The sequence below is a fragment of the Biomphalaria glabrata genome, chromosome 11, assembly GCF_947242115.1.
Source record: "Biomphalaria glabrata chromosome 11, xgBioGlab47.1, whole genome shotgun sequence".
In the NCBI taxonomy this organism is placed as follows: Eukaryota; Metazoa; Mollusca; class Gastropoda; family Planorbidae; genus Biomphalaria; species Biomphalaria glabrata.
In genome coordinates, this window is record NC_074721.1 from 19,447,212 (window position 1) to 19,459,678 (window position 12,467).

The following is a 12,467-nucleotide window of genomic DNA, read 5'->3' on the forward strand; positions in this document are numbered from 1 at the left end:
CTCATTCCAGGTACACATTAGCTTGGTGGACCCACAAGGGTCTTAACATTCGCTAAATTTGAAATCACACTCTGGACCCAAAAGCTGAGAAGCCAGGAGCATTACCACTTAGCCACCGAGAGGCTTCTATATGGATTCAAACAAATGGGAACTATCCGATACAGTGTGTGATCAGCAGCGTCGCAGGTTTCAACAGATTGTTGCTTTGACTAACTTTTACTATCTCTGAATGTGCATTGTTATAACCAGCTAAGAAGAAATAAATCCACATTGCTTTTCTTAGAATAGTGTACTAAATGCGACTACGTAATTTGTTGTGCACAGGTGACGGATGTATGGAAACACTTTTTGGATGCTGTCCTGATGCTGTCACAGCTGCTCTAGGATTTAACTATGAAGGATGTAAGTTTGAATAAAGAATAGCATAATTCATATTTTATAATTAATATCAATCAAGAGCATGATTATATAATAAAATGAAACTGAAATGTATGAGTATATGAAGTATGAAGTTTGTCACATTGATATTGTCATGTACACGCTACACAAAGAAAATCTTACTATTTTTAGATTCGTCTCTATGTTATTAAAATCTCAAAAAAAAACAAAAAAAAAAACTACACTATTTTTTAATCTAATGTCATTTCAGTAAGTTTATTTTAGTATAAACGTATAATTGAATAGTCATTTTTTTCGTGTTCAATATTTAGGTCCAGGATTAGCAACTGAAAGTACTACAAAGAAAAGTAAGTATTAGTGAATTAAGGATACATTAATCTCACATTTATATAGCTTAGTTGAATGCTCCAGTACTTATACAATTTCTATAGGAATTAATTAATTATTATTTCTGGAGAACTTTTTCTATGCCATATTGGCTATTTGGGAGGTATGGAAACACCATTTACAGGTTGTCCAGATGCAGGGACTAGTGTTCAGGGATGTAACTATGTAGGATGTATGGCTACCTAAATTCCTATATATTAAAATACATCATAGTTGTAAACAGCGCAATAAATCAATATAACTATGACGTATCAATTCATTATTTACTAGTACTGTAATCTATTTAACTTCATTAAATAGCTTATTATCAAGGCATTAGAAATGTGTCAATGTTGAAGCTAATCGAAAGTGCCCGAGTGGTAAATCACGCGGCTTACGACCCGAGGGTTCTCTAGTTGGAGACTGTGAAGACTCGGATTTTAAAGGTCATGATCTTTAGTCTCAGCTGACTCCAGATCTCATCACGTATGAAATATTGTTTATAGTGGGCTTTTAATTTAGTATTTGTATTAGTCTGTATTGCATCTACTTGTCAAGGAAGCATATTTTTACTTAAGGTTCCTAACGATTCCATCATATTTTTCAAAAAGACTTTTTAGTATCTAATACTTTCTTTATTCTTCTATTACATTTTATTGCCAGGTCCGGGCACATCTTTGACAACTACCAGAACTACAGGTATCTAGAGTTGAAGTTTTTTATTGCCATTCTTATTCAACTAGATTTACGATCTAAAGGGAAGAAAAACATTTAAACTTTTTAACTGCACCTTATCTACAATTATTACAGCTCTAAAATCATCATAGTTCTACAATCATCTTAGCTCTACAAGTAACATAGCTCTATAACCAACATAGATCAGTAATCATCATAGCTTTACTATCAACAAAGCTCTACAATTGCGAGATAATGAAGCACTGTGTACATTTTAGTATTTAAAGAAGAAAACATCTTTATAAATACTTTTGAAAACAAAAAAAAGAGAATACCTCCTTTATAAAACTTATGTTGATTGTTTGTTTGTTTTACATGTTTCGGATGCTCCGTCAGAGTTAAAGATAGTTTACTTCCTAGTCCAAAACTCCCACAGGACGACCGGGGATGGCAGCAGGCAGGGTTTGAACCTGAGACCATCGATAAATCCAAACGACAGTCCGCACGACCAGGCAGCCAAATTGTAATTAAATATAAAATTTATAAATATAAAACAGAAACTTGGCTACATCCTGAAATTTATAATGCAGAAATTTTCAATAGTAATTATGAAATTTTTAGAAAAGATAGGGCTGATAATCATGGAGGAGTTCTTTTAGCAATAAAAAACACTCTTATAGCAGAAGAAATTACCTTACCTAACTCAAAAAATATAGAATCAACATTTTGTGAAATTAATACCACCTCAACATCCCTAATAATAGGCAGCATTTACAGACCACCAAATTCTAGTTTAGAATACATGCAGGAACTATGTAATCAGATTACTACACTTAAAGAGACAAATAAAAATGCAGTTTTTTTTTGGATTATGGGTGATTTCAACCTACCAGATATAAATTGGAAAACACTAACCATAGATAAACACCAAAACCTTAAGGACATAAATGAGCTTTTCATAGAAACTTTACAAAACCTAAGTTTACATCTAATCATTAAAAAGCCAACTAGATTAAACAACACATTAGATCTTTTCTTAACCAACAGACCTGGATTAGTAGTTGATTATCCCTGGTCTATCATACCATGAGATCATAAAAATACACAGTCAGATAAAAGCAGTAGCCAATACAAAACCCAAAAGAAAAATCTTACTCTGGAATAAATGTAACCTAACTACACCAAGCTGCATTAAACTTTCAACAAACATTCTTATTAAAAAAAGACATTAACCATCCAGTCGATGACCTCTGGAATTTCATTAAAAACCATCTTAAAAGCATTATAGAAAATCATATACCAATTCAATACACACTAAACAAAATAAATAAATGCTGGTTTAATAATAGACTAAAGAAGCTTTGTAAACAGAAGGAAAACCTATATAGAAAATTTAAAGAAACTAATGCAGAAAGAGTTTACAAAAAATATATAAAAATTAAACGCTTAACCCAAAAAGTAAGCAGACATCTGCAGAGTGAATACATAAGCAATGTAATATCTAAAGATAACAACAAAAACCTATGGTCATACATTAAGTCTAAGAAAATGGAAACAACAGGCATAGCGCCATTAAAAGATGAACATAACATAATACATAATGATAATGAAACTAAAGCAAACATGCAAACAAATACTTTGCATCAGCATTCTCAGCCCCAGGAAACAAAGACATATTACTGAATTTGAACCAAGTAGACAACAAAGAATATAAAGTAGTACAAGAAAATGGAATTCAAAAACTATTAGCCAACTCCAAACCAAATAAAGCATCTTAACCTGATGGTATTCCAGCTAGATTACTCAAAGAACTAAGCAATGAGCTAGCCCCAGTGTTCAAAATACTCTTTCAGGCTTCACTTAACCATGGCAGAGTACCAAAGGACTGGAAAGAAGCTAATGTCACCCCCCTATTTAAAAAAGGAGAAAAATCTGACCCAGGAAACTACAGACCAGTATCACTTACCAGCATCACATGTAAAATCCTAGAACACATAATATGTAGCAATATCATAAACCACTTAGACAAACATAATGTCCTCACACCATACCAACATGGCTTTAGGAAATATAGATCATGTGAGACACAACTAATAGGATTAATTGATGATTTTTCAAAAGGTTTAGATAATAGTGAACAAATAGATGCTATCTTACTAGATTTTTCTAAGGCTTTTGACAAAGTTCACCACCATAGTTTGCTTAAAAAATTAAAATATTTTGGTATTAATGGTCCACTGCATCAGTGGATTAAAGATTTTCTGATAGGGAGAGAACAAACTGTAATAATAAATGGCTCTAAATCAACACCGATAACAGTGAACTCAGGTGTACCTCAAGGAACAGTCTTGGGTCCACTACTATTTTTAATTTACATAAATGATTTACCAAATTGCATTAGTTCAGGAACAAAAGTCAGATTATTTGCAGACGATTGCATAATATATAGAACAATAAAAACAACACAAGACACAGATATTTTACAAAGAGATTTAGATGAATTACAGAAATGGGAATCAAATTGGAGCATGTCTTTCCACCAACGCAAAATACCTAGGTGTTATAATAAATGAAAAATCGTCATGGAATCCACATATTGATGAAACTATAAAAAAAATCCAACAAAGCATTAGGGTTTATTAAAAGAAATTTCTATAAATCAAATAAGAACATAAAACTAAAATGTTATTTAACCTTAGTTAGGCCAATAATAGAATATGCATCCTCCGTTTGGGACCCCTTAACTCAAGAAAACATTAAGAAACTGGAACAGACACAAAATAGAGCAGTGAGATTCATAACAAACGAATATTCACATTTGACTAGAGTAACACAGTTAGTAAAATCACTCAATTTTGAAAGCCTTTTAGGACAGAAGACTCAAAAGTAAAGTAGCAATTATACATAAACACTGAACCATAATCTTTTAATACAAAAACAAAATTTAATAAAATACTCTAAAAGACACAAAGATAAAGGCACATTCCTCGTCCCATATGCTAGGACAAATTTGTACAAATACTCCTTCTTCCCTAGTGCTATTAGAGCATGGAATGGGTTGCCTGAGCTAGCCAGGAAAACCAGTGACTTGGCAGAATTTAAGTCATTGGTTAATATGCATGACTAAATGCATGACGCGTAGGACGTAATCATCTTCTTTTTTGAAGTAACGTCTGTATTATATAAGATAAGAACAGTAAACAGGGAGCAGCCATCTTGCCAAGAGCGCGTATCTCTCTTTGAGCATCTTATAAGCATCTTGTTATAATCATGATGTTATAATCATAATGTTATAAGCATGATGTTATAAGCATGATGTTAAAGTGTTTCAGTTTAAAAGACAAAAGAAACATGTTTACGTGATGTTAAAAGTCTGTTTCTGATAAACTTGCATTGTAAAATATGCAATAACTATTGAATAAATGTTATAAACAATGGGATTCTATCATAGAATTGACACTGATTTTAAATTTGTGTAACAATCAATGAAAGTAGGTCTTCAGCTCACTGTATTGGTTCAACAAAAAGAACAAATTAAAACTAGTGTTTGTTGGGATATGTTTGTAGAATGTTAATAGGCTAGGGGAAGGGGGAACACCCTTAGCTAATCTCATCGGGTGACACCGACCCTATTGACGCTACTGGATCGAGCTTAGATAGATAGATCTACTTCTAGATCTAGAATCTGTATGTAATTTATATTAGATTAACGTAAAAATAAGATTAGTAAAGGGTAAATATTTTGTCATTAAAAGTGAAGGAACGTTAAATGTACCCTGTTATCGTATAATTTCGATACAATATGGTTGTCTACGCCATGTGTGTATGTATTTTTACTATGAAAAATTATAAATTTCAAACTAGAGTGTTCCCCATGTGGCCAACGCGCTAGTAATTATTTTCTCAGCGATAGACATCAATTGTTCGATTTCTAGGAAAATCGTTAGAGCCATTTTTGAAATCAGTGTCCGCCCACCCACCCAGGTTTTTCCACGGAGTGACTTGAATAGCGGTATTGTAAAAAAAAAAAAAAAAAGTATCCTTTCGGATTTGTATTTTATTTTCAAAAGATTGATAGATATGTAGTTTTTTGCGAAATTCGACCGTTGCTAGCCATAATTATCATATATTCGTATACATTTTTATTGTAATTATTATTATTGTGTATTTGTCTTGTGAGAACTAACTTACAATATTTATATACTCTTTACGTCGTTGTAAATACGGATATGAGTGTTTTGGCACTTCCGCCGTGTCAAATCCAATGAAGTAAAAAGGAGGTAATATTTACCAACTCAGTAAACACCGGCGAAAGGCCGAAACAATCCAATTAAGTAGTCGACACGAGTGTTAACAAAATAAACCCCTTTAATACTGAAAAAGGGATCCGTCCAATGTCCTTCGTTATTAGCCGTCTGTATCTTCAAAAGACGTGGTGTTTCTAGTGTCGAATAGAGCGTTCTTCTTTTTTAAAGATCTGTCACGTCACTTGTCGCTAAGTAAAACTTTCCCTTTATTCCCGAAACAAATACTAAATTCTAATCATGTCATAACAGAGAATATGAGATGTCTGTCAATACTTTCTTTCTCCTCTACAGATTCGATCGTGTGTTTAGGATCAACATATGGATGTTGTCAGGATGGGTTAACCCGTGCCAAAGGGTTTCATTTCGAGGGATGCCCAGGCACTCTACCCAATGAATGCTCTTATAACTATTACGGATGCTGCCCTGATGGAAAGACCAAAGCTAAAGGGTTTAAGTTTGAGGGCTGCCCAGGCACTATACCTAATGAATGCTCTTATAGCTATTACGGATGCTGCCCTGATGAAAAGACCAAAGCTCTAGGATTTAACAATGAAGGATGCTTTGAAACAAAGACAACTGTGATTGGTGGATGCCGAGGAACAAGATTTGGATGTTGCCCTGATGCCATGACCCCTGCTCATGGGCTCAACTATGAAGGATGTAAGTAATTTTTTAAAAATATAGAATTAACGTTGAGTTACTTTGGCCGCCTTTAAAGGACTAGGGCTCATCTTGTAGAAACTTCTTGTTTTACAGAAAGTCATTCTATTTTTACGGATGTGAAATGAGAACCCCACTGTATATTGGTGGAGCCCGTCTTTCTGTGTTCACGTTGCTGTCTCGCTATCTAAGATGAAAACTCCGATTGGTGGTGAGGCAATGAGATCTAAAAGTCCCGTAATGCCCTGGTTAGGAAATCTGCCTTTTGACGTAGTGCCTTATAGCTCTCATATAGTTCGAATAGCCTTTCAAATACGTCTCCCCTATGCGGACAATCTCGCAAGATGTGCACCACCGACTACACTAACTTACCGTCATGTCGGACACAAGGCTTCAATATTTGTCCAGAAGTGGGCGAAGTATGCACTTATGTCCCATACGCCACTGCGCTATTATCGATTGTTCCGACCTCTTTAGCCTCCACCACGGATTGTATGCCAGACTCCCCTGGCTTTATCGGACTCATGCCAGGATTTAAACCACTTCTCATGTACCCACTCTCGTTTGGCAGTCGTGGCCTATGGAAAGGTATTTTGGGCCTTGAAAGTTGGAACGGTCAACGCTCCTTCCCGAGCTAGAGCATTAGCTGCATCATTGACCCCTACGCCACAATGCCATGGCGCCCACTGCATAAGAACGACAGCTCCAATTTACCTGCGTCATGTGTGACTTTCCTCCAAGCTAGCCTTGGCTCGCTGCCATGTCTCTGCGGTCTAGAGCTATATCTTATCAAAATGTCTATCTCTATGGCCTCCTACTTTCGCGAAGCGACTATGGATGATCTCATGGAAATGGGATGAATGCATGGACATTAGCAGATGTATCCAAAGGAACGGCAGTGCCGATACTATTTGGGGTCAGCAGGTTCTGCCAGGGTGTATCACTGGATGCTGCAAACTGCCTTAGTGTCGCCAGCTCATGATTTTTCCTCAGGGTTGACTCCCGAAGCCTTTCCCATAATTGGGTATAGCTGCAAGGCAGCGAAGGTTTGAATTCAGAGTTTTCCTTCTCCCAGGTGGGTATCCGGCCATGGCTTCTGCCCAAAGCTTACTGGTTTAGGCGCCAGTAACTCGCCTTTGTCCATTCTCCTGTTAGTGAGAACAGTTCCGCCTGACTCAAAATCTGAGCCACACTGAGCCCAAAATGTATGTCTTCCCAAACATTTATATCAATGTCTTTCAAAACATTTAGATCTATGTCTTTTAAAACATTTAGATCTATGTCTTCCCAAACATTTAGATCTATGTCTTTTAAAACATTTAGATCTCTGTCTTCCCAAACATTTAGATCTATGTTTTTTTAAAACATTTAGATCTATGTCTTCCCAAACATTTAGATCTCTGTCTTCCCAAACATTTAGATCTCTGTCTTCCCAAACATTTAGATCTATGTCTTTTAAAACATTTAGATCTCTGTCTTCCCAAACAGTTAGATCTATGTCTTTTAAAACATTTAGATCTATGTCTTCCCAAACATTTAGATCTCTGTCTTCCCAAACATTTAGATCTCTGTCTTCCCAAACATTTAGATCTATGTCTTTTAAAACATTTAGATCTCTGTCTTCCCAAACATTTAGATCTCTGTCTTCCCAAACATTTAGATCTATGTCTTCCCAAACATTTAGATCAATGTCTTTCAAAACATTTAGATCTATGTCTTTTAAAACATTTAGATCTCTGTCTTTCAAAACATTTAGATCTATGTCTTCCCAAACATTTAGATCTCTGTCTCCAAAACATTTAGAACTATGTCTTTTAAAACATTTAGATCTATGTCTTTTAAAACATTTAGATCTCTGTCTTCCCAAACATTTAGATCAATGTCTTCCCAAACATTTAGATCTATGTCTTTTAAAACATTTAGATCAATGTCTTCCCAAACATTTAGATCAATGTCTTCCCAAACATTTAGATCTATGTCTTTTAAAACATTTAGATCAATGTCTTCCCAAACATTTAGATCAATGTCTTCCCAAACATTTAGATCTATGTCTTTTAAAACATTTAGATCAATGTCTTCCCAAACATTTAGATCAATGTCTTCCCAAACATTTAGATCTATGTCTTTCAAAAACATTTCATTTAGATCTATGTCTTTTAAAACATTTAGATCTCTGTCTTTCAAAACATTTAGATCTATGTCTCCCAAACATTTAGATCAATGTCTTCCCAAACATTTAGATCTATGTCTTTTAAAACATTTAGATCAATGTCTTCCCAAACATTTAGATCTATGTCTTTTAAAACATTTAGATCTCTGTCTTCCCAAACAGTTAGTTCTATGTCTTTTAAAACATTTAGATCTATGTCTTCCCAAACATTTAGATCTCTGTCTTCCCAAACATTTAGATCTCTGTCTTCCCAAACATTTAGATCTATGTCTTTTAAAACATTTAGATCTCTGTCTTCCCAAACATTTAGATCTCTGTCTTCCCAAACATTTAGATCTATGTCTTCCCAAACATTTAGATCAATGTCTTTCAAAACATTTAGATCTATGTCTTTTAAAACATTTAGATCTCTGTCTTTCAAAACATTTAGATCTATGTCTTCCCAAACATTTAGATCTCTGTCTCCAAAACATTTAGAACTATGTCTTTTAAAACATTTAGATCTATGTCTTTTAAAACATTTAGATCTATGTCTTTTAAAACATTTAGATCTCTGTCTTCCCAAACATTTAGATCAATGTCTTCCCAAACATTTAGATCTATGTCTTTTAAAACATTTAGATCAATGTCTTCCCAAACATTTAGATCAATGTCTTCCCAAACATTTAGATCTATGTCTTTCAAAAACATTTCATTTAGATCTATGTCTTTTAAAACATTTAGATCTCTGTCTTTCAAAACATTTAGATCTATGTCTCCCAAACATTTAGATCAATGTCTTCCCAAACATTTAGATCTATGTCTTTTAAAACATTTAGATCAATGTCTTCCCAAACATTTAGATCTATGTCTTTTAAAACATTTAGATCTATGTCTTTCAAGATATTTTTATATATGTCTTTCCAAAATGTATATCCCTGTCTTTTTAAACATTCTGATACATCTTAACGCTTTGAGAACCCTTTAGTCTGATAATGCATCCAATATTTCAACGTGATTTTTTTTTCAGTGATTTACTTTCCAATTTATTATATTTGTTTTGGTTTCATTTAATTTGTACACATGTTTGATAACCACTACTTCAATGACAACCTATTTTATTTGTTTGAACTTCTCTTCCTTTAGGTCCAAATATTACATCCACTACTACAACTCCTACACGTAAGTTTTCTAGTGATATGTGAAAAAAGTAGGGAACGTTTACTTTCTTTTTTTTTTCATTTATCATTTGTAGCTTTGTGATGGTATTCGACGTTTTCAACTATTCATCGAACTAAAACTTATAAACAGCCTTGTAGGTTAGTTATTTTTTAGATTTTATACTGAAATTAAAAATAAAAAAAGCTGAACCTCAACAACAATCTAAAAAAATATCTCAACAAAAAGCAACACAAATTATGGAGAAGAGTTTTTTTCTAACGGAAGTTTCCTTGTTCAATTAAATTTTTAATTAAATTAAAAATTATTTTAAAAAATCATATTGAAATGTTGTGTAGTTTTAAAAAGCAAGAAAACTGACTTATGCTAAATTTGTATTTTATTCACCAATACATATAGCCCGGTACCAAATCTGGATATTCATGCCAAATATCTCTATTCTTTGTCAAAACGCACTCACTGTGTACATCGCAGAGATGTCTGTGTTAAAAAACTAAACTTTGACAGATGTTTATTTTTACATATCACTTGCTGGCCTGGTGTAAAAAACTTCTGTAAAAATAAATAAAATAAATAGTCAATTACAGAAACAAGAACTAAAAAAAAAAAAATACAACAATAAACAAAGGTTATATTAAATGTAATTGTATCAATTAGTTTGGATCAGTCATGAGGTTAAATTTATAATACATCTAGACTAATAATAATAAATCTATGTGATCAGAAATATTTTTAAACTAGTTTTTGTTTAGCGCTATTTCATGCTTTTAGATAGATTTTCCATACGCTATATCTTATCATATATTTGGGCCATTTGGTAGGAGGGTTGGGAGGGGGGCAGAATATAATTTTCTAAATGTAATAAAAACAATTGTACGACTTGAATCCGACTTGAAGACTTTTCATGGACTAATTCAACTTAATCCACCAATCCAATTGTGCTTTTTTTTTTTGCCAGACATTGTAATAAACAGTAAGTTTTAAGCAGACTTTTCAAAGAAATTACGTCAGCTATGAGTTCCGACCATCATGCACTATTTTTACACACATTAGACAGTCGTATGAATTAAAACTTTCGAAAGCTTCTGTTAGATTGTATATTTGGTTCACGCTAATTCCAGTAAATGTCCCAACTAGAATCACACCAGTTCTTGTGGCTCCTAGATTACATTCGAGTGAGAAACAGTATCCACCTCCCGACATTGTGTTGTCTCTTATTGGTGTGACACTAGTCATCTAACTTGGTTAGACTTTAAAAATGGGAAATATGAATGCCTATTTTGTTATTGTCGTAAAATCATTAACTTGGTTCAGTTAGGTTGTTATTGTCGTCAAATCATTCATTTGGTTCAGTTAGGTTGTTATTACTATATAATATGCTTTCCCTTAACGATAAAATGCTTCCAAAGGCATGCGACTCAGGTGCGTGGCGAGAAGGGAACTGCTGTGTGGGCAACATTGTTCCACTAGAGCTTATGCCAAGGCTTTCATCGTAGAGAATACCCAAAGTCTGAAGGAGCTCGTAGATAAATGTTGGCATTTTTGTTTGTGATAATAAATATGTTTGTTTCGTTTCTTTAATTAACCTTAATTTTTTTTTGTTTAACTTCAGTATGTTTTGTTACTAAAACTTCAGTGTGTTTTGTTTCTTAAAATTTAGTATGTTTTGTTACTTAAACTTCAGTATGTTTTGTTACTTAAACTTCAGTATGTTTTGTTTCTTAAAATTCAGTATGTTTTGTTACTTAAACTTCAGTATGTTTTGTTACTTAAACCTCAGTAAGTTTTGTTACTTAAACTTCAGTATGTTTTGTTTCTTAAAATTCAGTATGTTTTGTTACTTAAACTTCAGTATGTTTTGTTACTAAAACTTCAGTATGTTTTGTTACTTAAACTTCAGTATGTTTTGTTACTTAAACTTCAGTGTGTTTTGTTACTTAAACTTTAGCGTGTTTTGTTACTAAAACTTCTGTATGTTTTGTTACTAAAACTTCAGTATGTTTTGTTACTAAAACTTCAGTATGTTTTGTTACTTAAACTTCAGTGTGTTTTGTTACTAAAACTTCAGTATGTTTTGTTACTTAAACTTCAGTATGTTTTGTTACTTAAACTTCAGTATGTTTTATTACTTAAACTTCAGTATGTTTTGTTACTAAAACCTCAGTGTGTTTTGTTACTAAAACTTTAGTATGTTTTGTTACTAAAACTTCAGTATGTTTTGTTACTTAAACTTCAGTATGTTTTGTTACTTAAACTTCAGTATGTTTTGTTACTTAAACTTCAGTATGTTTTGTTACTAAAACTTCAGTATGTTTTGTTACTAAAACTTTAGTATGTTTTGTTACTTAAACTTTAGCGTGTTTTGTTACTAAAACTTTAGTATGTTTTGTTACTAAAACTTTAGTGTGTTTTGTTACTAAAACTTTAGTGTGTTTTGTTACTAAAACTTTAGCGTGTTTTGTTACTAAAACTTTAGTATGTTTTGTTACTTAAACTTTAGCGTGTTTTGTTACTAAAACTTTAGCGTGTTTTGTTACTAAAACTTTAGTATGTTTTGTTACTAAAACTTTAGCGTGTTTTGTTACTAAAACTTTAGTGTGTTTTGTTACTAAAACTTTAGTATGTTTTGTTACTTAAACTTTAGCGTGTTTTGTTACTAAAACTTTAGTATGTTTTGTTACTTAAACTTTAGCGTGTTTTGTTACTAAAACTTTAGTGTGTTTTGTTACTAA

General features: G+C 32.9%; 1 protein-coding gene across 1 annotated transcript in view; it reads left to right on the plus strand.

The window, feature by feature from the left end:
* The window catches only part of LOC106072034 (mucin-5AC-like), a 97,366-nt gene that overhangs the window by 41,051 nt on the left and 43,848 nt on the right, over nt 1–12,467 (plus strand). Inside the window, exons 26-30 of the mRNA XM_056003851.1 lie at nt 325–402; nt 711–746; nt 1,429–1,464; nt 6,039–6,407; nt 9,703–9,738. Of these exons, the coding sequence (XP_055859826.1) occupies nt 325–402; nt 711–746; nt 1,429–1,464; nt 6,039–6,407; nt 9,703–9,738 (555 nt within the window). The remainder of the gene's footprint in view (nt 1–324; nt 403–710; nt 747–1,428; nt 1,465–6,038; nt 6,408–9,702; nt 9,739–12,467) is intronic.